The sequence below is a fragment of the Neophocaena asiaeorientalis genome, unplaced genomic scaffold, assembly GCF_003031525.2.
Source record: "Neophocaena asiaeorientalis asiaeorientalis breed wild unplaced genomic scaffold, Neophocaena_asiaeorientalis_V1.1 scaffold309, whole genome shotgun sequence".
Classification (NCBI taxonomy): Eukaryota; Metazoa; Chordata; class Mammalia; order Artiodactyla; family Phocoenidae; genus Neophocaena; species Neophocaena asiaeorientalis.
The window spans coordinates 478,465-505,842 of NW_020173199.1; the positions used below are offsets into that span (position 1 = coordinate 478,465).

Here is a 27,378-nt window from a genome sequence, read left to right on the forward strand (position 1 = left end):
CCCTCCCCTTCCCTTCCCTTCCCTTTAGGTCTTTAAACCATCTGGAGTTTATTTTTTGTTTCTGTTATGAGTTTGGGATCAAATTTTATATTCTCTCATATTGGTCCCTGGTTTTCTTATAGCACCTAATCTTGGCTCAGTGAATTATACCCATTGAAATTTTCTTTAACAGACCTTTTTCTTTCCTAGCATTTATCCCAGGGCAAAGATCCAAGGAGGCTGTTAATCTGCCTTTCTCCAAAGCTTTCCTATCTGGCTTCCCCATGACCTGCATTAGTCATCCTGTCTCCTCCTCCTCTGTTCTCCAACTTTCAGTGTTCTCTAAATCAGTTTCCATATTTGCTTTCATTAATCTCTTTCCTCTAGAGCAAGGGTCAACAAACTTTTTCTGTAAAGGGCCAGATAGTGAGTATTTTAGACTTTCCAACTACTCAACTGAGGTTTTGTGTAGTGCAAAAGCAGCCACAGACAGTAAGTTGGGAATCAGTGTGCCTTTGTTCCGATAAAACCTTATTTCTGGACAGTAAAATTTGAATTACATATATAAAAATTATATTCTTGTTTTGGTTGTAAATTCTTAAGATAGTTATAATGTTATAAGAAAAGGGCAACTTAAATAATGGGGAATAGATGCAGAATCATCGAAAAACAAACTGCAAGTATAAATGCTCTAGTCTAAAAATTCAAAGGCTAAAAGGGGCTGAAGATGCAATTTCTGAAGTCATTAACCATTTTGACAGGCAATCGTGATCTTCATTTAAACCTGGGGTTCTAGAAGATGGTGTCGTGTTGAATTGTGGGAGAAGTAAATTTAGTCAAATAAATTTGAGTGAAGAGGTATTTGGCCATGAGTAACAGAGAACTGAAGATAACAGTGGCTTTAACAAGACAAGAGTTTACTTCTCTCTCAAGAGACCAGAGATAGCTCAAGGCTGGTATGGTGGTTCCACAGTCATCAGGGCCCCAGTCTCTTTCTTGCTTGCGGTTCTTTCATTCTCAGTGTGGCACCTTATGGACCAAGATAGCTTCTCAAGCTCTAGCCATCACCTCTGCCCTAACAGTCAGCAGGAAGGAGGAAGTGGGACAAGGATACTTCCTGGAAGTGATACATGACACTTTTACCTAAACGTTATTGGTCAAAACTTAGTCATATAAAATGAGTACAGAGCTTCAATTTGGGATGGTTAAAAAGTTCTGGAGATGGATGCTAGTGATAGTTGCACAACAAGGTGAATGTACTTAGTGCCACTGAACTGTACACTTAAACATGGTTAAAATGGCAAATTTTATGTTATGCATGTTTTAAAACAAACAAATCAACCAACTTCACTGTAAGGAAGGGAGGGTGGGAAATGTGGTCTTTATTCTGGATAGCCATTGTCCTCCCAAAACTCTGAGGTTCCATTACTAATGAAGAAAAGGGGAGTAAATATTGGAGAATAACTAGCAGCCTTGGAAAGATTTGTGATAGCTGAAAATATAAAGATCAACAAACAAGCAAACAAAAAAGAAAAAGAGCAATTCATGTGTGACCTATGGAGTGAATTGATAAGGGAAATTATGAATTAATCATAATTTTACCTTTGCCAGCGGCAAAAGAAAGAAGTCAGGCCAACCTTTGGTCTGACTTATGTTCTTATGTTTGTTCAGCGGCATTGCCAAAGCATGGAATCAGGCATATTTTGGGGAAGGATCTGGCCCAGTGATGTTGGATGAAGTACGCTGCACTGGGAATGAGCTTTCCATTGAGCAGTGTCCAAAGAGTTCCTGGGGAGAGCATAATTGTGGCCATAAAGAAGATGCTGGAGTGTCCTGTACCCCTCTAACAGGTAAGAGCTTCACCCCATTAATCTTAACCAACTCTTGCCCCCAGCACCATTTGGGCTTACCTTCCCTTCTCCTCAATTTAGCTGATATTACTAAATGAGCTTACAAATAAAGCCCCCAAATAAAACTTAAAAAAAAAAGTAATACAAATGATACATTAAAATGCTATCTCCTTATTCATAGATATTTCTGAATTTTTCAGTTGCAAGCTATACAGTCCTATAAAGCTAGGTGGGAAAATATGATCTTGTTGCAATATATAGTACCCAGTAGTCAAAATCAGTGTGCATTGATAAATTTTGTGTGTTAGGTATTATAATTCTATATTTAGTCCATTCATACATTAACCTATCTGGATTCTAGGAATATGTTTGTAGCTGGTAAAACCATATTGATGGGATTGTTGATTAAAGCACACTATTAAAGAACCAAGTTACCTTTGCTGTGCTCAATATTCAGATTATTCCAAATCACAGCATGCTTGTCAAGATATGTCTTGTGTTGCAAGAAGGACATTTCTGAGTGCAAATGAGTGTATGTGTATGTACTTACATGTTTGGGGGGAAGAAGAGGGAAATGGAGAGGCAAGAGAAGCTGGGTCATCACAAATCTGTTGTTTCTATAGTAAAAAGAGCTTGAAGAAAAAAATTGGGGGCTTTAATCTTTCTTTAAAGAAATCAAATGAAACACTTCTTAGGGACTGTGAAATGCTGAAGTTCTACTTTTTTATTTACATAGTTCTATACACACTGTTGTTTTTATTAGAATAACACATTTATACACAATAGAAATATAAAATTTACACCAGATTGTAAGCCAGAGCACTTCATTCTCTTGACCCTCCATTTTTTCCTCTTTCAAATGAGGATAGTCTTGTAATGTTTCTGAGATGGTCAGATGAGATAATAGGTGTAACAGTGCCTTGCAGATGGTGAAGTTTTACATTTGTAAGTGATTCTGTTGCTAGGAGACCTTCATTTACTTTAAAAGATCCCAGAAAGTCATGAGAAGTATGACTTTTACCCAAGATTATTTATGTTTCATTTGGTGGGGGGGGGGGGGTTTGGATTATTTTGGATGGAAATAGCTTTTTAATATACTTTTTTGGGAATAAATGTATTGTGTATCTGCTTAGAAGCTTTTTATGGAATTCTCTGGGAATTAATTATTCATTGAATTCACAAGATTCAAATTCAGATTTGTATTATTGATAAAAGAACAAAGGGAAAACATGAACCCCAGTTTTGTAACTTATGAATGCCTAAGGAATAATAAATGCCTTGATATGATAGATCACTCTTTAACCAGAATAGCTTTTTCTGTCTCCATATTGCAATATTTTTTCATTCACACTTAAAGTTTTGAACTATTTCCAAGTTACTATTTTTTTTAACTTTTAAATTTAAATGACTAATACTGCTCATACTTAAGGAGATTGAAGCCATAGGAAATTTCCCAAATATGATTTAATCTGGAAAAATCTAAATAACTACTTTGGAGTTATATCAGAATATGTTTTTCTACTTAGAAACAGGAGTACAAATAAAAAGGAAAGACTATTTTGTTAGGAGAGATATGTGTTATGACTTTTACTCCAGAAACAGTCCAGTGACCTCAGGTCATTGAGCACAGTTCTAATGGAAGTTTAATGAAAGGCCTAGAGAGAGATCTGAGTAGGGTGATATTTCTCGTGCAATTAAAATGTTGTTCTACCTTTTTTGATAATTATTTGATTAGTCTCTATGTCTCCTTGTCACAGATGGGGTCATCAGACTTGCAGGTGGTAAAAGCAACCATGAGGGTCGCCTGGAGGTGTATTACAGGGGACAGTGGGGCACTGTCTGTGATGACGGCTGGACTGAGCTGAATACATATGTGGTGTGCCGACAGCTGGGATTTAAGTAAGATCCATTGACAGGAGGCAGCTAAATGCCACGTTGTATTTTTAAGGGTCTCATTTTATAATCCTTACTTGTAATTCCTATAATACTAAAAATATATGTTCGCAATCATCATCTACCTATCTATTCTACCTACTTTCCTACCTACCTTATCTACCTTCTCTATATGGAAATTCAACAACAAAAAAAAAATAACATTTTCTTTGATGATGACTAACCATATCTTGCTGTTTATCTCATTTGCCTTTCCTGCCACCACCCCTCTTCTTTTTGTTACAAATTTATTTATTTATTTGGCTGCATTGGGTCTTCCTTGCTGCACGTGGGCTTTTCTCTAGTTGCAGCGAACGGGGGCTACTCTCTGTTGCGGGGCGCGGGCTTCTCACTGCTGTGGCTTCTCTTGTTGCAGAGCACAGGCTCTAGGCACACGGGCTTCAGTAGTTGTGGCACACGGGCTCAGCAGTTGTGGTTCGCGGGCTTAGTTGCTCCACGGCATGTGGGATCTTCCCGGACCAGGACTCAAACCCATGTCCCCTGTACTGGCAGGTGGATTCTTAACCACTGCGCCACCAGGGAAGTCCCACCCCTCTTCTTGAATAATGGAGCCACGGATGACTTTTAGGTCTCATTGTGTCTTTTCAAGTAAGACTGTATGCTTTGAATGCTCAGTTTTATTCTGATGCTTCACTACTATTGGATGTTGTTAGTACTGACATCACTGTATCTAAAATTGCAGAGAAGTCCAGTGTCAAATGCTTTGGTATTACATTATTTCCTTTCTCAGAATGTGATGATAATTATCACTTTTATTTGAGAAAAACAGCTTTCTTGTCATGAGATGACCTTTAGAACTCACCCTTGACCTCACTCTCTTAAAAACTGAGTATCACACTTTGGGCGATACATTTCATGTCACACACATAATGCATTCCAGAGTAAAGACTTAAGTTGGTTGAAGTAACTGCAAATGATGCCTTTGAGCTAATATCTGAATGAAACCCATGAATGCCCATTCTTTCTTGTTTTCCATATTTCTGTGTCATGCTTGAAGTAATTGTCTCATGCTTGAAAAAATGAGCAAAATTATTTCATTTCAGCTTGAGATAGAGCTAATTGAAAATATTTATTAAACCTTAAAAATATACTTTCATTCAAGCTAGGTATGACCATGTTTAAACATATATTTTTAAGTTTGTAAAAGTAATATAAAATTTTAGAGAAAGTTTGGAAAATAAAGAAAATAAAAATCTACCCCTTAAAAAAAATACCCCTCATTTTTCCATTCTTACACCATCATTATTATAACTTGTGTGTATAACTTTATAACAGCTCTAGTAGTAGATATGGAATTTTTCTATTCATGTTTTTTACTTTTATATTATTACACAGTCATAATTTTTAATAACATAATAACTATTGAATGTTCATACTATAATTTACTTAATATTTAGATTAGTTTAATTTTTCCTGTTATAAATAATGACATCATGAAGATATAGATGCATGTTATTGACTAATATTTTGAATTTTCATGGGCAGTGCAGTTATTATTATATAATTGTCAGGTCAAGGGGTATGACATGCCAGCCAAATAAATATTGTTGTTTAATTAATAAGAATTACTCAAAAATATCATTTCATCTGAGCAAATCTCTGTTAGTCTGAGAACTGTATCCTGTTGTCACAAACTTAGAAAGATTCAAAAATACTATTATTTACTATTTTCATATTTTTCCTTATTAATTAAAACAATTGAGTGACTGATTTTTTTTCCCATATTTTATTTATTTTGTTTCACAAATACATTCAGTTTTTCTTGCATATACAGAGTATCAGAACTTAATGATTTTAAAAATGTTCTCAATATTTGTTAAAAGTTCTAAATGTGTTAGAAGGTAGAATAAGCATGTGCTACATTTACATTTTAGTTTATGGAGGAGTTTCTGAAAGAAAATACTCTTTTGGGATGAGAAAGGGTGAACTCTGGGTTTCTTCATACAAATGAAATCCTAAAGTGACGTGACCTCCTGCTGTCTGTTATATAGTTGATATGGACAGATGGTAATCACATTGATGCATTTTGTGGAAACATGGTATAAGTTGAAAGTGATAGCAATATGGGATTAGGGATAATTACTTTTCTATCTAAGACTTGATTAGTCAGCACAATAGAAGTCTTAGAATGACTCATTCAAAGTTGCATTGTTTTAATTTATTGAAATGTTTATCTTGTTAAATAAATTTAATAACTAAGTGCATGGTAAAACAATTAGGGAAATTCATGGGGAAACAATTAGGAAAATTCATCTTTCAAACATAAAGATCTCTTCATATTCTTAGTACAGAAATAATAAAAACATTCAGTGGTGGAAGTGACTGACATAAAATTTATGAGTAAAAGTTTAATTATATAGACCGAGAACTGAAAGACACTTCAAATATCTTTTAGCCCAGGAATTTCTGGAGATTTGTTTGTATTCTACAGAACAAAAGAAAACAAAATTGAGGGGAGGATGAATGAAGGTAGAGACTGACTTAGTTACCAATTTTTAATTTTGCAGATCTTTCCTATTTCTATTAATACATTTAGGATTTTTTGTAGTGTAGTGTTACAAATAAAGTCAATTGAAACACAAATATATTTATAAAAATCTTAAAAATCAGATTTATGTAACCTTATGAAAAGCTAAGAACATTGTCATTAATCTGATTTTGATGGGCTGAAATCCAAGTTTCCTCATGGTTTGGAAATAGTGCTTGAGAAATCACTGAACTAATACACACTTTTTTATTTTGGAAGAGAGGATACCAAAGAGGCCTAGAGAAGCTAATGAAATCAAATGAGCTTTGATGGCTCTTCAGAGGCTGATATAAGACACACATTCTTACTTTCTGGTCCACTGTGTTATTTCCATGGTCAGGAATTTGAGGTTTATCTCTGTCTGCATTCTCTGTGGTTGGTGGGTTAAATTGTAGACAAAACACAAGAATGGTTGGGAAAAAAGGATTAATTATCCACTAGTTAAGCAAACATTGTTGGTTAACTAGTGGATTAGTTAACCAACATTGTTAAGATGATCAAAATATGTGATGGAGATTTAGCAGATTTTTTACTGCTCTGAGAACTGAGTTCTCAAGATAGGAGAAAGAACAAATACTTACCCTCTGAAGTCATGCCACTTAATTAGGTTGTTTGTTTTATGTTTTATGGTTCCTTGAAACAAGAGACAAAAGTTCTATGCACAGTGTTTATTTTATTGCCACAGATATGGCAAACAAGCCTCTGCAAACCACTTTGAAGAAAGCACAGGGCCCATATGGTTGGATGATGTCAACTGCTCAGGAAAGGAAACCAGTTTCCTTCAGTGTTCTCGGAGACCCTGGGAAAGGCATGACTGCAGCCATCGGGAAGATGTTGCTGTCTCCTGCTACCCTGGCAGGGATGGACACAGACTGTCTCTGGGTGAGGTCCTGCCACAGCTCCTGAGTATCCGTATTTCAGTAGCCACTACGCCTCTATCCACTGGTCTGGAATGTGAAGCATTTCTCATCTTTGTCTATTTTTCTTTTTTTTGTCTGTTTCCCCAAATGCTCTAATTTTTAGTAATTTGCATTCAGAGAAAAATAGTCTTTTGAGTCTTTCCACCAATGTTATGAATTTCTACTCCTAATTTTTCTTTACCTGTAAGCCTAAATTTCTCATGTATCTGAAAAATGGATTAAAGAAGTCACGATGTCCATTCCACAACTGATTAGTCACCTATTCTGCTTCCCATTTACCTTGAATTCTAATGAACTATTTGAAAAAGGATTAAAAATAAATCAGAACAAAACAATAGGTCTCTTTCCCACCCTCCATGATTCATTTCTTCTTTAGTCCTGAGGCCTTGTCAATCATTGGTTACCAACCAGCCTTTGCTCTGTCCTAACCTAGATCTTTCAAGTTTCTCACTGGGCTCATAGGTGGATTCATTGGAGTAAATAGCCCGCCTATCTTTCTAAGAAACCCTGTTACTAAAAATCCATTAGTGTCCTTTATTACTCCCTAGTTCCAAATTTCTTCAGACTTACAGTCGGATAAAAGGTACCTAGCTCATCTAACAGTCTTAAATATTTGTAGATGAAGGTCCTTTTGTGAGCAGAGAGCAAATAACTATATATCCTTGACAGACTTAACATCCAACAAGGAGAGCAGAATAAATATGAATGAAAAATATAGAGGGACATATTTAAAAGACATGCCAGGACTCTACCATAGCTCTATTTGTATCTATACATGTATATTTTGGTGCATAGATGTTAAAATAACCACAGGTGGTTCTTAAGTTTCACCTCAGGCTTGAATCAGCCCTTTTTGTATCCTCCTGTTTTGAGACTGTGAAGCTGGAATCTTCACATTATAAAATAATGGAACGTGTTGAATCCCACAGTATTAACTGTTTTGTGTACTTAAGTTTGTCAAGGCACATGGTTGATTCCTCATTGTACTCTATCCTGTGAGATCATAGTGACTCACTGCACTAGTCTAGCATTACACCAGGTAGAAATACAGCCTTTTACCCCATCCCTTATGGGTCATATTTTCAATTTTGTTTCTTTTTGTTTGTTCTCTTCCCTTGCTCCTTTCTTCTTATAAAGGATTTATGATCCTCCCAGGATTATGTGATGAATCATTGCATGTGGTTGGGGGAGATAGAGCCTATTTGCTAGAACTGGATCCTCTTAGCCCCAGAGGGCGGGTATTTGGATCATGGAGTGATATGTTCAGGCACATTCCATCAGTGTTCCAGGTGATGAAACACACACAGTTAGGACATCTAATCCTTTCAGTTCCCCTAAAAATCTTTAATTTTCCGAGGGTGATAATTATTAATAAAATATGGGATCATTATTATGAATTCTTTGTTCCGAATTTTGGTAATATATCTATTAACCATTCATTTGTTCAAAGGAGATTATATCTGAGTCAAATTATCCTTTTGGAATAGAATCAGATTACCATTTATTCATCCAAAGAGATCATTACTTTCCCACTTATCAAAAAGGACTGCATAACAAAAAGAGGAGATCATGGAATAGTGGTATAAACAACAGCATTTTAAAAACAATTGAGATTTTTTACTTCCTTGGCACTGTGATAAGAGCTGTTAGACTATTACAGTTTTCAACTATTTGAAGGGTCACTTGTGGACCTTAGCTTTAAATGTGAATGAAACTTTTCTCAAAATTAGTAGTAGTTCAATAGACACTTTCTAATTTTGGGTGTGTGGTAGATGGAATGCTCAAAAGCAATATTCTAGGTCAGTAAAAGTAATTTTAGTAAGAATGCAGTTAATGCCTATGTGAATTGGGGGAAATTTGTGGGATGGTCAATGTGTAGATTTCTCATTTTAATACTGCTTTAATTCTGAAGTTTAGAGTATTAAATCTTAGCAGAGATTTCTTTCACAGTGAGAGTGTCTCTTACTCAAATAAAGTTTGACTTTTAATTTAATTTATGCTAGATTTTATCTTTTCTCTAGGAAAAATATTATTTTCTTAAGATAATGTATTAAATCAGTGTTATAGGAAAATTGAAATAAAGAAAACTCTACTGTGATCAGAGTTTGAGGTATATAATTAAAGATGCTGTATACCCACAGGACTGTTTAGTTTTCCCAAGCATTTTATATTTATTTAAGATTTTAGAAATAAAACATGTATATTATTATTGCCATAACAGATAGAACTTAAGCGGTAGGGTGGTATTGATAGAATGGCTTCTGTCATTCAGTTTCCCTTCAGGCATTGAAAATCCAATGATTTTATAAAATGGATGGCTAAAATTAGGTTAAGAATACCGTATTATTATTTTTACAAAGTATGCAACTTAGGCTTTAAAAACACTTTATCATTTTTATTTTTATGGTATGTGAAAAGCTGCCCATAAAACAACTAGGGTGGAATGTGGAGGTCTAATTCCATGTACATATGATTTCTTAATTTTGCACCAAAGATCTAAAAAATGTAAAAACTGAAAAATTTAAGAATTTCATCTGTTTAAATTTTTTCATTGAAGATCACTTTTTGGCCTTGCTCCTCTTGCAGAGAATCCCGAAATTTCAGATACAATGATAAGAAATGTTAAGTTTCAAATACACTGTGTTTTGTGACACACCTAAAACACCAAGATTTTCAGCTAATGTAAGCAGTGCATCGAGTAGGCACTCCACAAACATTTGTTGATTTTAACTTTGCTATGTTGATTCTACTGTGATGCCTGTTCCACGAAGTATGATCAGGGACAGAAATTAGAGAGCTAGCAACTCTGGGGGCAACAAAGAAGACTCAGAGGAATCAAAGTAAGATGTGTCCATCTTGCCAACAGTATTTTCCTTCAGTTAACAAATGTTGTCTAGTGATTACATATGTTGGTTTAAACACATATAGAATGATACTCTGTTCATTAGCTGTTTACTTCACCTCCTTGGTTCTGCTAATTTCACTGTGTTTGATGGTATTCCCTAAATCCTTATCAGTCAATCTTAAGGGCTCCGAAGCTGGAGACACTTCTAGTAACTAGGTAATCTAAAGTATGTATATTACTGTAATCAAGTATCACATACTGGGTGGCTTAGACAACAGATATTTATTGTCTCACACTTCTGGAATCTAGAAGTCCAAAACTGAGGTTGTCCACAGAGGTTGGTTCCTTCTGAGGGCCGGGAGGGAAAGATCTCTTCAAGACCTCTCTCCTTGGCTTACAGGTGGCCATTTTCTCCTATGTCTCTTCACTCTGTCTTCCTTCTGTATATTTCTGTGCACAAATTGGATTAGAGCTGCCTCTAATGACTTCACAATTCGACCCCTGGCAGTATGCAAGCCATAGTGAGGACTTTTGATTAAACAAAACCATATTTATTGGTGTTGATAGAGATGTGTGAAAGACTCTATAAACCACTTTATTTGCATAATTTAGATAAATCCCAATTTGCTAGAGGTCATTTTCTCAACTTTTACATCTTAATAATTTTTATGATTTAAGCCCTTCCTTTGGAATCCATAGTAAATAGGAGGGCTGAGATAGAAATTGTCCTTGTGCTTGCCTTTTTTTTTTTTTTCTCTTCCATCATTCAAGTTACTCATGCATGCAAAGGTATATCTGAAAATCCTGCCTAAAAATCCTAGCTTTGGAGTATAAATTTCTAGGTGTGTTCATGGATAAGTGAGTAGTAGATGTAGAACAAAAGCAACTCCAAGTTAATGTCTTTTACTAACTGGAAGTTAGTGGTAATAAAATAATCCACGATTTTACAGTGATATATATTCATTTATTCAAGAAATAGCTATTACGTGTACTCTATACACTGTAATGCCGGGCACCGCTCCAAGTGCTGGGAATACAAAGTTAGATAGGATCAGCGCTCTGACTTCAAGGCTACAGAAGATATTGCAAAAGTAGATACAGTTTTTTCTTTAAATTGGTATCTCTCCTCTCTCTCTCTCTCTCTCTCTCATCCCCTCTCTCATTGCCCAGCTGATTTTTAGCTCCTTTTACAAACAAATAGTACTTTATAAAGTCTCTCATGCTTTAGTGTCAGTTTGCTTGTTTTGGTTTTTCTAATACTTTTGAATCATGACTTAGGTTTTCCAATCAGACTGATGGATGGAGAAAATAAGAAAGAAGGACGAGTGGAGGTTTTTATCAATGGCCAGTGGGGAACAATTTGTGATGACGGGTGGACTGATAAGGATGCAACTGTGATCTGTCGACAGCTTGGCTACAAGTAAGGAAAACCTAACTCTATTTGGGATGTTCATCTGATGAAAATTTCTGATTTTTTATCCTTGTTCTTGCCTAAAATTAACTTCTGTGATTCAATTGAAAATACTGGCAGCATGCTTATTTGATTCAGAATTATAAAGAAATACGAAGTAGAGTCTCTTTAAATTTTTCTATTTTCTCACAAGAAATATACATTATGTTACTTAAGAAATGTAGCTTTTATCTAGTAACAAATAGTCTAATAACTCTTGACTTCATTCTACTGCTTCTGTCAGCCAAAGGTGTTAACCTTTTCTCTGTGATTTATGTCGTAACACAGCAGCCTTATAAGGGATTCTACTGTTACTGAAATTACAGTTGGTTCTTGTTATTTGCAGTAGTTACATTCTGTAAAGTCACTGTGAACATCGAGTTAGAAAATACTGAGCCATTGCTTCTAGAGCTGAGGTTGAACCAAGCCATGCTCTGCCTTCTTGTTTTAGCTCTCATGCTTGCAAACAATTGCCCTTTTTGCAGTCTCCTAGTGCTTTTTTTTTTTTCCTTTTCTGTACCTTTTTGTTGATGATTTCCCTGTTTAAAATGGTCCCCAAGAATTTTGCTGAAGTGCTGTCTAACATTCTTGAATGAAGGAATGCTGTGATGTGCCTTACAGAGAAAATAAGTGTGTTAAATGGGCTTCATTCAGGCATGAGTTATAGCACGAAAAATGTGGCACTAAATGAGGTGAGAAAGGACACTTATTTCCAGTTTGAGAGCTGAACTAGAAAGACCTCAGCTGGGCAACTCAAATTTTTTGAGACTTTACGCATGTCTGCAAATGACTGTGAAAGGGCTGATTGATTTTGGAGTTGCAAATATATGGAACATGTTACAGTTTAGAGGGTCATGAAATTTAAGCTAATATACATAATTTGCCTCGCTTATATTGGATTACTAATAGTGGTTTGGATTTTAAAATATATCCTTAATTACACATCTATGTATATCTTAAATATTGATAAATTTAACTGGTTATTCCTATGCAGAATATATTTTTATTTTTAAAATTATTTCTATTTTGATAAAAGTTCAAATGTTTTTTTTTTCCCTGAAGTTTTAAGTCAGAGTTTGTTTTTGGTTACTCAGATACTACTTCAATTTACGGTTCAGTTTTGGACCTAGTTGCAATTCCATTTGTCCTATGGTTAGTGGGTCCATTATTTGTAATATAGATTTTCAGTATTCAAAATTGGTGGTATGTGACATATTTTCAGCTTTCAAAATATGGGGTAATAGAGGAAGGGAGGAAGCATCTACATTAGATGCCTAGATGAATTCAGTCAACAATTTAAGTTTCCTTTGCTGACTACATTTCTAACATTTCGTTCTCCATTTGAAAAAAAAATGTATATATATATACACACATATATACATTATTGTTCTTACATTACATGCCCAGTGAATTTCCTTACCTAAAATCAGCCATTAAAGTATATACTGCTTGAGACTGGTTTTTTGGCTTACTTTTATTTTTTTGGTAGAGGTGATCCAAGAAACCTAGTGTTACCTTTGGAAATATGAAGGAAAATATGAAAGAAAAGGTCAAATTTGATCCTTGAATTGTGTGTCTAAGTCATGTTTAAGGAAAAAAATTTTGTAAGAATATTCATCAATGCATTTTCACTTTGATTTCTTTCTAAATTTTTCATTGCTTTTTACTTATCATTTAGTCCATTTTACATTCAACTCAAATGGTGAATTTAGGTAAGAACAATCTAGATTAAGTGAACAAAGTTTGTAGCAATTTTCAATACTATTTCTGTAACAATTATCAAGAAAAGCATTAAAGGAAGATCATACTTCATAATTGTTTTTAAAATAAAGCCTCTTAACACATAATTCAGTAATTTAATGTAACTGTGACAAATTGGATAGACATCTTCTAGTGCACAAGCTACAATTTGCCATCAAATAGTATTTAAAAGAAAATCATTTCGATATTTGATCAATCTAAATATACTTGAATGTTTTATAATTTTCCACCAAGGGGACATGGAATTTCATATAAGAACATATATATAATTGTAAATAGGTATGTGATTAGAACAGGGTTTTTTTCCCCCATGTTACTTCAGATTAATAAAAGTCTTTAATAAAGCAATTTATTTGTAGAAATCAATCCAGAAAACTTTGAAACTGTCAAAAGGCTTGAGTTTTATTAATAAGAATTCCAGAGAACTGTCCCCCAGCCAGCTATATCACACTTGAGGATTAGTCCTTAGAAACACTGAGAATCAAAATAGCATTAGAAAGCTTTTTCATAATGGGAGAAACAGAAATGAAGTAATAAAAACCAGGAACATGAATGGTAACTAACATAGATATGCTTAGAGTGAACAGAAAGTAAAAGGCACTCTTTAATGATGTATTACATAATGTCTGACAAAGTCTAGCATATGAACACATTGTTTTTAGAGGGTTGAGAGAGAATGTGTTGCTATCAGTTAGCCTGGTTAAGAAAGACTAAATAGCCATGATGGAAATTCCATTCTATCTGAACTTTGTATGAATCCATTAGCATATATTTCAATATGACATTGTTTTTGAACTGTGTATTTATTAGAGTAGTATCCCTTAAAAGAATTTTAAAAATGATGTACCCCTATTGTCTTAGTAGAGACCTAAAGTTAAGTATATCTAATTTTTATCTTACATTTAAATAGCTGCAAAGGATTTAATTTCTGGCATATTTGTATATGACATTTAAAAATAGAACAGTTACTTCACTCTTAATTATATCCAATAAAATATAAATATAGTGCTTTGATACTCTGTCATTCATTAAAAAAATACATGAGCAAGCTCTTTTTTCACCTTCACAAATTTTACATAGTTCCTTTTTCTCCTTGAAATTGTGGTTTAAATTTTCTTTCCCCACAGAATCCTAATGTCCTATGTTTTTAAAAATGTGTGTGTATGTGTGTGTGTGTGTGTGTGTGTGTGTGTACACACATGGAGAGAGTGAGAAAGAGAGAAATTAAATTCTTCTAACAAGTTCCTCTCAGGATTTTATGATTTCTAGTACACAACTAATTAAAAACAACAACAAAAAATAAAATTTGATAAATAAGTATTAAACATAGGAAAGAAAAGTTGACCAAAGCTTCCGTTTCCTAGACTGAGGGGTTGGGTTTTTGGTCCTTGGATAAAATTTATTTTGAATTGTTCTTTTGGCCACTTCAGAGTCTTTTAAATCTTGGAGCAATGCACTGTGATTGGATTTGGGATGAGTGAAAGATATACCTTTGTTTTGCGCAGTGGGAAAAGGGAAATTTTGAAAGAGAAGTTGACCTTGACTTTAGCAAGACCAGTTTTAGGAGAGAATACACGTGGATTTTGATGATCTGCATATCAGTTCCCATAAAGTCCTTATATCCCTTGGAAAGTCAACACCTACTCCCAGGAGCACTTGATACTCAGTTTAAAGACTAATGTATTAGAGCCTATTGTCTCATTAGAATTCTTAGCTATGAATTACTGCATGCTTGTAGTCCAGTGAGAAGTCTCTATAGGTGACACAGTCCTTAATTATTTTTTAAAAAGTAAAAAAAAATTTATTAGATTTCACTATATCATTGAAAATGTCTTTAATTATGTACTTTCATTAGTTAAAATGTTCTCTAATTCTACGTGTTGATATATCTAAAATGGTGCATTCTCTTTAGTTTGTGCATTGATTGGTAAATTACTAAGGAATCATCCTTTTGTTTTATTTAATGAGTCTAATTTTATTTTCTACATGTTTACTTCCATCTGTCATCTACTTTTATGCTATTTATCATGCTTTATTTTCTGTTCTTTGTGTAATCTTCGGTTTTCTGATTTGCAAACAATCCAATTTTCTTTCTTTCCTTTCTCTAGTTGTCTGGAATTTCAGCATTGTTGTTGTTTTACTAGAAATTTGAAAAAAATTTTAGCAAACATACTGGCATATTTTCTTACCAATTTCAAAAATTATTTGTAACTTCCCCTTCCTGAAATACATCAAGAGATTTAGCATACTGTTATTTACCTTCTATCTCTACTCATCCTCACACCCAAAACTGATGGGAATCATCTGGGATATTAGTTTCAGGATGCTATTAGTTTTTAATTTTCTTCAAAGTATACCTATTTGAATTTTAAGTTGCTCTACATTATGCATGCACATGTCAGCAATTATTTCCATTTTTTAAAAAGATTAATAATTCCTGACAATTCTGATTAAGGAGAGAATACAAGTAAACATTAGAGAAAAGAAAAGGAATATAAGCACAGATACACAGAGGGTTAAAAATTGTAAAATACTATGAACTACTTTTAGCTAATGAATTTGCAAATCTAGATGAAATGAACAATTATCTAGGAAACTGTACATTTTCAACAAAAATATAATTATCAAAATTGATACAAAAGTGTTTTTTTTCACCAACACTCTTTATTGTCCATCTCTTTGACAATGGCCATCCTAGTAGGCGTGAGTGGTGTCTCACTGTGGTTTTGATTTGCATTTCCCTGATAATCAGTGATGCTGAGCATCTTTTCATGTGCTTGTTGTACATGAGTATATCTTCTTTGAAGAAATGTCAATTCAGATTCAAAAAAGAGTAACTTTAGAGTTACCTGTTTGATCTTCCATGACTGTAAGCATTTTTAATGGGTTAAATCTTATTTTTATTTGCAATTTATGTCAGAGTAGCAGTTACCAATACAGAAGAAATGATGGGGTATATTTTTGAAATGAGTGTACTGCCAACTACAAGCATGTGAGGCCAGGTCTCATTGCTGAAAGAGGAATATTCAAGCAAATTTCTCAGATAATTCATATCAGTAAACTACTTTGCCTGAGTTCCTTGCATAACTATAAGGAAAGTATAATAACCTTATCTTAACTAAGTAGAATATTTTAATGTTAGAAATCTGGTCCATATTGTCATTTTTAATAAGACAGTTTCTTTTGATTTAAAACCTGTCTTTTGCCTGTTTTTCTATTAGGTTGTTGGTTTTTTATTCTATAAACGAAATTTGAGAGTTATTTGTATATTGTATGCTATGTCCCTCTATCAGAGAATGCATCCACCAACATATATATATATATTCGTCAACTTTAAAACTTATCTTTTCACTTTCCTGTGGGTGTTTTTTAGTAAAGTGGCATTCTTAATTTAATTTTTGTTGAATTTATCAATCTTTTAATTTAAGGTATACATCTGTGTCTTGTTTAATAAGCCTTTCCCTAACTTGAGGTTATAAGGATAATTTTCCTATAATTCAAACTTTAAAACTTTTCCGTTCTTATGTCACTAATTTAGCAGGAGCTGAGTTTTGAATATGGTGTTAGTTTGAAATATTTCACTAAAAAGATTTTGTATTTGGATATTTAAAAAGAAGTAATATATTATTTAAAAAAACAGAAACCAAAGAAAAGTGATATACCAAATTAAGTCTGCCTTCTATTCATGATTCCTGGTGTTCTCTTTCTCAGTTAAAAATTGTGCTTTTGTACTTCTAAAGTAGGCTTTAAAAATTCTTAGCTCCCTAGGTAATTATTTAATTCTCGTAATTTTCTTGGAAATACTGTACCAATTTCTTTTTTATTAATTTTTATTTATTTTTGGCTGCGTTGGGTCTTCATTGCTGCATGCGGGCTTTCTCTAGTTGCAGTGAGCGGGGTCTACTCTTCGTTGCAGTGCGCGGACTTCTCGTTGCGGTGGTTTCTCTTGTGGAGCACAGGCTGTAGGTGCGCAGGCTTCAGTAGTTGTGGCACGCAGGCTCAGGAGTTGTGGCTTGCAGGCTCTAGAGCACAGGCTCAGTAATTGTAGCACACAGGCTTAGTTACTCCGCGGCATGTGGGATCTTCCCAGACCAGGGCTCAAACCCGTGTCGCCTGCATTGGCAGGCGGATTCTTAAGCACTGTACCACCAGGGAAGTCTTACTATACCAACTTTAAGAGAGTATTATGCTCTGGAAGGGAGTAGAAAATTTTGAGGTGATTTTTTTTCCTGATTAAACTAGAGTTTAAGACTACCATAAATTTTTGACATGCCATTAAATGTGACTTTCTTAGTAGGAGCTAAGATGTAATCAAGAAGTTCTGAGATATGAAAACAAAGAATGTATAGTTATTACGCGCTCAAGCTTTTTTTTTTTTTTGACAGAGTCATGAAATAAGTGTTTTAATGTATGAGTTAAGAAATATAATTGAATGAGGGTATATGTTGTGATTTATTCAATTGTATGTTTGACTGATTCTCCACATCCTCAAGAATGCTCTGTTTCCAGGGGTCCTGCCAGAGCAAGAACCATGGCTTATTTTGGGGAAGGAAAAGGACCCATCCACGTGGATAATGTGAAGTGCACAGGAAATGAGAGGTCCCTGGCTGACTGTATCAAACAAGATATTGGAAGACACAACTGCCGCCACAGTGAAGATGCAGGAGTTATTTGTGATTATTTTGACAAGAAAGCATCGGGTAACAGTAATAAAGGTACGTAAGCTTCTGGGGCCTATACAAGTCAAAGCATACAAAGCCACACTTCATTATTCTAAGCAGTACTTTGATAATGAAACTCCCCTCCATAAGAATATACTCAATCCCTTGTTCCTTCTGCTTGTATTTAGAGGCAGTGGTTCTTGACAAACTTTACTGGATGGGACTCACAAGGGAGAGCAGGGTTCAGGGGCAGGAGTGGATTTACAGGATTTTGTAATCTCTGAGATTTTCCCCTTTTGACATTCTTAGCCATTTCTAACCGTTCCTTCCCTGGATGTAATAAAACTATCAAACTTGCTGGTATTCTTGAAGATTCAGAATTTATATTTGCTTCATAAAAAGAAGAAATTAAAATTTAAAGATGAATCAGAGAAGGGCACTTCTTCCACTCTTATTAATATCTTAAACAGCAAGGATAATTTTAAAAATTAATTGCAAAAAGAAAATTAGCTTTTGTAGATTCTACTCTCTGAAATTTAAAAATGTAAGGGGGGACTTCCCTCATGGCGCTGTGGATGGGACTCCGTGCTCCCAATGTGGGGCGCCCGGGTTCGATCCCTGGTCAGTGAACTAGATTCCACATGCATGCTGCAACTAAGAGTTCGCATGCCGCAAATAAGGAGCCCGCAAACTGCAGCTGAGGAGCCTGCCTGCTGCAATTAGGGAGCCCGTGAGCTGCAACTAAGGAGACCGCCTGCCGCAGCTAAGACACGGCACAACCAAATAAATAAATAAAATTTAAATAAAAATAAAAATGTAAGGAAAATAGAAGTAATCTTCTAGTATAATACAGTAATGGATGTGTCATACATATATAAATAGAAGAGTTCTTAAAAGCTCTGAGTTTAATTTTTATGAAACAAACACAGCTTTAAATGAATAAGGGGGAAAACTAGCTCTTTTGGAGAAAACTATGGTTATGTTTTATGAAAAGAACAGTCATTTATTTATGTAGATTAAGAATCCATGGTTTGATACTTAAGATTTTCTTAAAATCAAGTGCATCTGGGGCTTCCCTGGTGGCACAGTCGTTGAGAATCTGCCTGCTAATGCAGGGGACACAGGTTCGAGCCCTGGTCTGGGAAGATCCCACATGCCGTGGAGCACCTGGGCCCGTGAGCCACAATTACTGAGCCTGCGCGTCTGGAGCCTGTGCTCCGCAACAAGAGAGGCCGCGATAGTGAGAGGCTCGCGCACCACGATGAAGAGTGGCCCCCGCTTGCCACAACTAGAGAAAGCCCTCGCACAGAAACGAAGACCCAACACAGCCATACATAAATAAATAAATTAATTTAAAAAAATCAAGTGCACCTGTATCTGAGCATTCTCTTTTTCTAACATCTTTTAATAACCATTAAAGACAATGCAATAAATAAATTGGTTGTGTTAATATAATTCTTCACTATCTGAGGGTCTTTTGAGTCTGGAGAAGAATATTTATAACCCTTTGTGCTTTGTTTTATATATATATAATATATATATATACACACATATATATTATATGACATAAATATGATTTGGTAAACCAGTTTTTCCTAAGTATTGACTATAATTTAATGTATTAAATTCCCTCCAATAATTTAAACTACAGTTACAAAGTGAACATAATTAATTCTTTGGATTATGGAAAATTTCTTAAGCAGCAGAAAAGCATAAAAATTCAGTAATTGTAAAATGTTCTACCATATTTCTATGTAAACCTATTTTAAAATATGAAATACCATATTTATTTCTTCATTATTAATACATTTGTTTTAATGCCTTCCAAAGGTGTAGCACTGCTTATTTTGATACCTTTCCATGGTCTTAATGCTACCATATCTGAAATTTAAAAATTTCATCTTAGACCAGCTGGATTACTGAATCTGGTTTATTATTAACCTGTTGACTTTGTGTGGAGGCTCAAGAACTAATAATTTCTATAAGGTGATTCAAACCCAAGCCAGTGGTTATTGGTCATCTGATGGGATCCTTTTATAAATGAATTTCATTTTACTTTATAATTTTTTTATAATAATGGGTTTTATGGCTTTAAATAGATTTTGCTTTCTTGCAATCTTCTTCTTTACTCCAGAATGATGTAAACTTCCAGTTCTGCTTGCTTAGTGTTACATCATTCCTTGTCATGGCATTATATACATTGACCTGACTTGGAACATAACTGGAAACTTCTGTTTTTCTGGTATCTTATAATTTGCAGTGTCATGTAGAGGACTCATAACCTAAGAGATGAGGATTAAGGTTTGACGGCATGTCTCTGAGATCCTTTGACAAATTAATGATCTTGGTACACATTGTTGAACCTCTCTCTCCATGAAGAAATAACTAGTGCTGATTCCATATTGGGCTCCCTTCTACCTGGTTATTATGGGAGAACATTAGTGCTGACTAGACTTTCATGGTCTAGGCACAATTCCTACCCTTCTCTTCTTACACAGATAGAAAAACAGTATATATCTATACTTTATACACGTGTACTTAACCAAAGAAACAGCGTATCCCCATATAGATTCTCCTACTTTCTAAAATTATTTTTAAAGCTAGTCATAGTTATTTACTCTTCTTTTATACACCACCTTTTCATATATTTTTAGTTTAACTCTTCTTTTTTTATGCTTTTGACAGAATTCTGTTATCTTGAGAAGTTTGACTATATATATCCTTAAATACAATTTGCCACTTAAATTGGCTTAGTAAATCCTTTCCATATATTAACATGCTATATGAGTAAATGTAAATTTATGTCAGAATTTCATCCTGGGAATGTGCTTTGCTCCTGTGAGTTACATTTGTGTATGTGGCTTGGAAGAGCGTTGTCTGTGAAAACCAAATAATTCAGAGCATTGTTGCCTTTTGTAGTTTTCTTGTTTAATATTTCTGAACTCCCGAACAATCTCTATAATCAGCAGAGGAGGAGATGTGGGTACCACAAGGATGATGTACTAGACAGGGCCAAATCATTCAGCAGCCTGTGAAACCTCTACAGAGCTGATTGTAGGAAACCTCATAAAGTTCCTTGTCTACTTGTGAAATTATTGTTGCCTTGGTTAAATGAGAAAACAACTTTTAATTTTTATTATAAGATAGGACTTCCCTGGTGGCACAGTAGTTAAGAATCCCCCTGCCAATGCAGGGGACACAGGTTCGATCCCTGGTCTGGGAAGATCCCACATGCTGCGGAGCAACTAAGCCCATGTGCCACAACTACTGAGCCCACGAGCCACAACTACTGAAGCCCACATGCCTAGAGCCCATGCTCCGCAGCAAGAGAAGCCACCGCAATGAGAAGCCTGCACACTGCAACGATAGCCCTTGCTCGCCGCAACTACAGAAAGCCCATGTGCAGCAGTGAAGACCCAATGCAGCCAAAAATAAATAATATATATAAATAAAATAAATAAATTTTTTAAAAAGTTTAATTTTTATTGTAAGAAAAATAGCCTATAATTTGAAGAGAAAAAGCACTTTAAAATAGAGGAAGCGTCAGGGGAATGTGTCACTAAGCATCAGGAATGTGTCACTTGTGTCTTTACCCCACTATCAGCAATATGATAGTTTAATTAAAAACCTCTTTCTGCTTCAGAGTCTCTCTTATCTGTTTGTGGTTTGAGATTACTGCACCGTCGGCAGAAGCGGATCATTGGTGGGACAAATTCTTTAAGGTAAAACGTTCTTCAAATACAGATTACACTGATAATTTCACCGTCCTTTGTCTTATATTTACTTTATATAGACCATGTTCTTCAACTCACTATCCCCTGATTTATGAGATAGATGGGTTGCTGAAAAGTTATGTGGCAGAAACAAACTAACAGGAAATCTGAAAAAAATGTATAACTACAAATTCGTTTAATTTAGAATATATTTGTTTTGGACTTGACTCATTTTAATATAATTTTTTTATTTGTTGAATTTACTAGTGAAAAACCAGTGCTTTGCTTATTAAATACTTCTTCCGGGGAATTCCCTGGCGGTCCAGTGGTTAGGACTCGGTGCTTTCTCTGCCGTGGCCTGGGTTCAATCCCTGGTCGGGGAACTAAGATCCCACAAGCCAAAACAAGAAAAAAACTTCTTCAGGCTGCTTAGGTGAGGGAGAAAATATGCTTCAAATCATGAAATATAAAGAAGACACAGATTGTTTCCAAAAACGTCAGAATTTGGTGGGATGCATACACATGCTATAGGCAAGTCTTCAGGGTGGTCTGCTCAAAGTTGTAGGAATATTCATTCTGAAAGTAGGAAGGGAGTCTACATCCTAGTATCCCCTTTTTACTTCTTTCCTCCCACCTGCAAGCCTTCTAAGTCCTTGTTTTGCTGGATGACTGTCCTTGCTTTTCGGCCTTTTATGGATATTGATGAGTGGCTTACTTTCTTCTTAGGGGTGGTTGGCCTTGGCAAGTGTCCCTCCGGCTCAAGTCATCCCATGGAGATGGCAGACTCCTTTGCGGGGCCACACTCCTGAGTAGCTGCTGGGTCCTTACAGCAGCACACTGCTTCAAGAGGTATGTGTCCACCTTTCCAAACAACTCGGTTTGGCTCTTATTTGCCAGTTCTTCCAATCCCTTCCTGCTCTACAGCGTGCTAGAAACTTGGGGTGTCAGAGCCAGGCTGTAGGCCTTCCTTGTCTCTACCAGTGGCACTGTGGAAGTGAGGGGGAAACATCAGGAGCAAACAGAGCTCTCAGGAAGCTACTTGCTACCTGGTGTTAAAGCAAACTCTAGAGTTAAGGAGAAGACAAGATCGGTTTTTGAAGGGGAGGCAGCTGTGTTTGTGCTTCCCCCAAGAACATATCTGAGGATGAAATCATATCCCCATATCGCTAGAAGAGACCTCAGATTATTTGATTATGAATGGTAAGGAATACGGAGTCCAGGTTTAGTGTTTTGATTTGAATTTTAGAAACTTTGGGTCTTCTTGGTGTTCTGTGTCTTTTAGATTTCTCTATTTGTACATGTCAGGTTGCATCCTGATTATTTCCGTTTGTCCCAGGAATTTTATCAGCCCAATCTGAAGTTTTCCCAGTTCAGAGGGGAAGCCATGCAGAGAGATTCAGTGTGCCAGAGTCACACTGCTTATGGTGACAGCACTTGCACTAGAACCTAGTGGTCCTTTCTCCTTGTCCTGTGCTCTTTTGTGGGCCCTGGCTAATGGCCATTTCCTCAGCATAAATTTTAGTATTTAAAAATGTATACCATTGCTTAGCAAATATTGATAGTTATTGAATCAAGATGATGAGTACAAGGGGTTTCACTATTCTGTGTACTTAAAATTACTCATAAAATGTTTTAAGTAAAACATGTACCATAGTGTTGAAAAATTGTTACAACCAAAAATTTGTTTTGTATTTTATCATATGCGAAAATATATGGCTTCATTGTGTATTTACAATCCATCCATGTAGATTTTAACTGCCATATGAGTGTTAACTCCTATTGTAAGACGAAACCAACCTCAGTTTATTTATTCTCCTACTGGTGGAAGGTTAGGTGGTTTCCATTCTTTCATTATTAAAAAACAATGTTGCATTAGATATCCATTACGTGTCTCATTGGTACAGACATGTGGGAGGATTGTGCTGGGTCCTGGAGTATGGGTGCCGTTCAATTTTACTAGACACTACCAACTTATGTTCTAAAGTAACTGTATCAGTTTATATCAGACCAGTGTGTAAGTTACTGTTTCCTCACATCCCTACCCCAACTTGATACCATCAACATTTTCAATTTTTGCCAGTCTTAGAGTTTTCGGATTTCTTTTTAATTCTATTTTCCTGATTAGTGTCTTCCTCTTTCATGAATTATTTGTTCACATCCTTTGCTTATTTTTCTATTCGATTGTCTTTTGTAATTGATTTAAACATATTTTGGGATATATTCTTTGTACAGAATCTTTGTTATTATGTGTTACAAATAACTTTTCTCAATCTGGGGCATGTCCTTTCCCTAGTTTAAGGTTTCTTTCTTATGAAGATGTTTTAATTTTAATATATTTAAATGTGTCAACTTTTAAGGTCTTATAAAAGCTTTGTATATCTTATTTTAAAAATTCTTCTTTAGCCCCATGTGAAGATGGTAGTTTTTTACAAAAAAAATTTACAATTTTGCTTTTCCTATTTAGATTTTTAATCTGTTTACAGTTTTTTTGGTGTGTGTGTATGGTATATGGTGTAAGGAAGGGACCTAATTTTATATTTTTCTTTATGGATAGTTAGTTTTCCCAGTACCTTTTAAAACTAAACATTCCATTCTTTACCAGCTGGTTTATGTCAACGGTGTTGTTTGCCAAGTTCTCCTGTATCTTTGTTTCTAGAATCTCTATTCACTTCCTCTTATCTATTTTGATAAATATTGTGGACTAATATTCCATGTTCGAGGTGCTGCAGAAGACACAAATCTGTATTTTACATAGCCTTTGTCATTTCTGCGGTAATAATTGAGTTTGAGAGTTCACCTATATACCAGTGGGTTTAATATAGTCCTGTGTTACATGAATGGCACAGACAATAAAGATTCATTGATTAACTTAACAAAAAGTTATTGAGCCTGTAATGTTCCCAGGAATGTGCCATGCGCTAGAAATATCTCGGAGAATAAGATGGATAGGACCCTTGGTACCATGAGTTTTTAATGCAGCTATAGGAACCCAGAGGAGGGAGACATATGGGATCGAAAAAAGTTTAGAGTACCATTTTTAAAGTGTGGTCTTTTCACCGCAATATTAGGTATTGGGCTGGCCAAAAAGTTCATTCGGGTGTTTCTGTAAGATGTTACGGGAAACCCCGAATGAACCTTTTGGCCAACCCAATACATTCAGCTTATTAAAAATCCAGATTTCTGGGCCCCTATCCCAGATCTACTGAATCTTTGGAGCTAAGACCCGGGAGTTTACATTTTTATCAAGCATCTCTGATGATTCTCGTGAACGTTAAAGGTTAAGACCCTCTTGCTCCTGGATAGAATAGAATGTGGTCTGGCCTTTTGAAGAATGATGATGAGGAAGGCTATAATGGAGTTAACAGGATACTTATCCTTGCCCTATTCAACATATTAATCACTAAACTGAAACGGGACAGTGATGATAAATTAATCATATTTTTGATGCCAGGAGATTGGGAGGGACACGTAATATCTTAGAAGATTGGATTCATGGTGGCAAAGAATATTGGTAGGCTGATTCTAATAAAAAAGTAATGTGGAGGGCTTCCCTGGTGGCGCAGTGGTTGAGAGTCCGCCTGCTGATGCAGGGGACACGGGTTCGTGCCCCGGTCCGGGAAGATCCCACATGCCGCGGAGCGGCTGGGCCCGTGAGCCATGGCCGCTGAGCCTGCGCGTCCGGAGCCTGTGCTCCGCAACGGGACAGGCCACAGCAGTGAGAGGCCTGCGTACCGCAAAAAAAAAAAAAAAAAGTAATGTGGAATAAAGAGGAAGTAAAATGCTGCCTTTAGTTCAGGAAACCTGGCTTGAATGCAGCACACGTGAAAAAGACCTTATGGGTTTTAGCATCCTGCAACCTTAATAGTCAGTGATGCCATGTGGTTGCCCACAAAGTTAATCAGCCTTGGGCAGCCCTGACAGAACAGCGCCAACACAACAAGACGCTTGCTCTTCTGTCCTGTGCTCAAGCTGTTGTAGGGGGCAAAAGCACTGTTGCTATCAAACAGAGAGAACTGTGCTCAGTTCCGAGTGCCATCCTCTGACAAAGTGACATGGTGCACTAAGGAAGGCAAGCAGAAAGGCGAGAGTGTGTGGAATCAGATTAAATTCATTACCTGTTACTTCAAATACCACAAATGCTAATGAAAGGTAATTTTCATTTTAAAATAGGAAAGAGGTCTGTTGTTTCCTTTTTATTTCTTTAACACAAGACAAAGCTGGGATGGGCTGTATGTGGGAGGAGGAGTGAGTTCTGTTATGAAGTCTGTTCAAGCAAAGAGGCTGGATTCGTGTATTGGTAGAGGCTGGAGGTAAATAACATTTCGTGTTGAGAGCACAGTGGTGAGAAAGAAAGCATAAAGCATATTTGAAGGATGCCAGTTATTAGTTAGGATCGTGGACCTGCAATTTGTATAGCGGACTTACAGTAAAGAAGCAGGAAAGGTCTGGAATGCCAGGGTGCTGAATCTGTTTCATTCACTAGGCAGTGGGAAAACACTAAAGGTTTTTGAGCCTTGAAATATGATCACAGAGGAGTTTTAGGAGATGTATGGGATAGATCTGGGGGCAGGGGTCTGTGAACAGGCTTCAAATTATATGAGAAATATTTGCATACATGCTTCTGTGCCTTTTTCTGGAGTGACTCAAATTGGTCCATGTTACCAAGTGATTAAACCGACTGTGGTAGGAACTGGAGGGAGACTGGTTATAAGGCTATTGTAATAAAGATAGAAGGTAGAAAAGAAAAGGAGGGAGAGAAGGTAGAGACTCTGATAGAAATCAGTAGAACTTGGTACTATGTAACCAGCGACAGGGATCTGGCCATCAAGACCAAGGTTACAGTTCCAGCTCCTCCAACTGTTAATTGTTTCACTTTGTGGGAATTATTTTAACCTCTGGGAGCCTCAATTTTCTCATCTGTAAAATGAAGGCAATAACGTTCTACAGTGAGGAACAAATGATCTGCAAAGTATGTGAAAGTATTCTATAAACTGTAAAATTCAAAACGAATGTTGGCTCTTATTATGTTGGGGTTCACAAAAAGGAATCAAAGATTATTATGAGCAAAAGTAGAGAATTCAGGATGATTTTATCCCACTGACTAGTGGAGAAAAACGAGGTAGGAAACTGCAGAGAAACTGGAGAAGCCCGTCTTGCGCTTAGAATTTAAGCAAAATAATTCAGTACGTTCAGTTTAGATTTTTCTCCTCTTGTTCAAGACTCCTTCTCTTTCAAGTAAATCTTTCTCTGCTAAAAGTTATAGACTTAGGGGTCCAAGGCTTAAAGTATTAAAGTCGGGAAATTGCCCAAAAATTCCACTTGAGGTTGAAAACTTTGATCTGACTTTTGAGTTCCCTCAAAGGTCTTTTTTTTTTTTTTTAAGGTACACGTTTGGGTTTGTTTGTTTACATGTCATTATTCCTCCCTTGACCTGATCCTTCTAGATTATTGCTTCAAGTCAGTAATGGTCTCATTTGTGTTTATAAACCAAGTGTCTCGTTTATTACTTGGCACATACCAGACCCTCCTAAATGATGGATGCAGGATGAAAGTGGGGGCTCGGTTGCCAGGTAGTGGGTATGTTTAAGGATGTTGGACTCTTTAGAGGATGGTGGTATTTTAAACCTAGATCAACAGATAACTCCTTCCATACGTCATTCTGAGTTTCTTCCCATTATCTGTGCGGTATAATAGACAGCTGATTAAAAAACAGAGGAGC

At 35.8% G+C, this 27,378-nt stretch overlaps 1 protein-coding gene across 1 annotated transcript in view; it reads left to right on the plus strand.

Moving 5' to 3' along the window:
- The window catches only part of PRSS12 (serine protease 12), a 66,931-nt gene that overhangs the window by 28,624 nt on the left and 10,929 nt on the right, over positions 1-27,378 (plus strand). Inside the window, exons 5-11 of the mRNA XM_024744705.1 lie at positions 1,651-1,829; positions 3,587-3,728; positions 6,995-7,191; positions 11,353-11,494; positions 17,795-18,000; positions 21,590-21,668; positions 22,386-22,508. Coding sequence (XP_024600473.1) covers positions 1,651-1,829; positions 3,587-3,728; positions 6,995-7,191; positions 11,353-11,494; positions 17,795-18,000; positions 21,590-21,668; positions 22,386-22,508 — 1,068 coding nt within the window. The remainder of the gene's footprint in view (positions 1-1,650; positions 1,830-3,586; positions 3,729-6,994; positions 7,192-11,352; positions 11,495-17,794; positions 18,001-21,589; positions 21,669-22,385; positions 22,509-27,378) is intronic.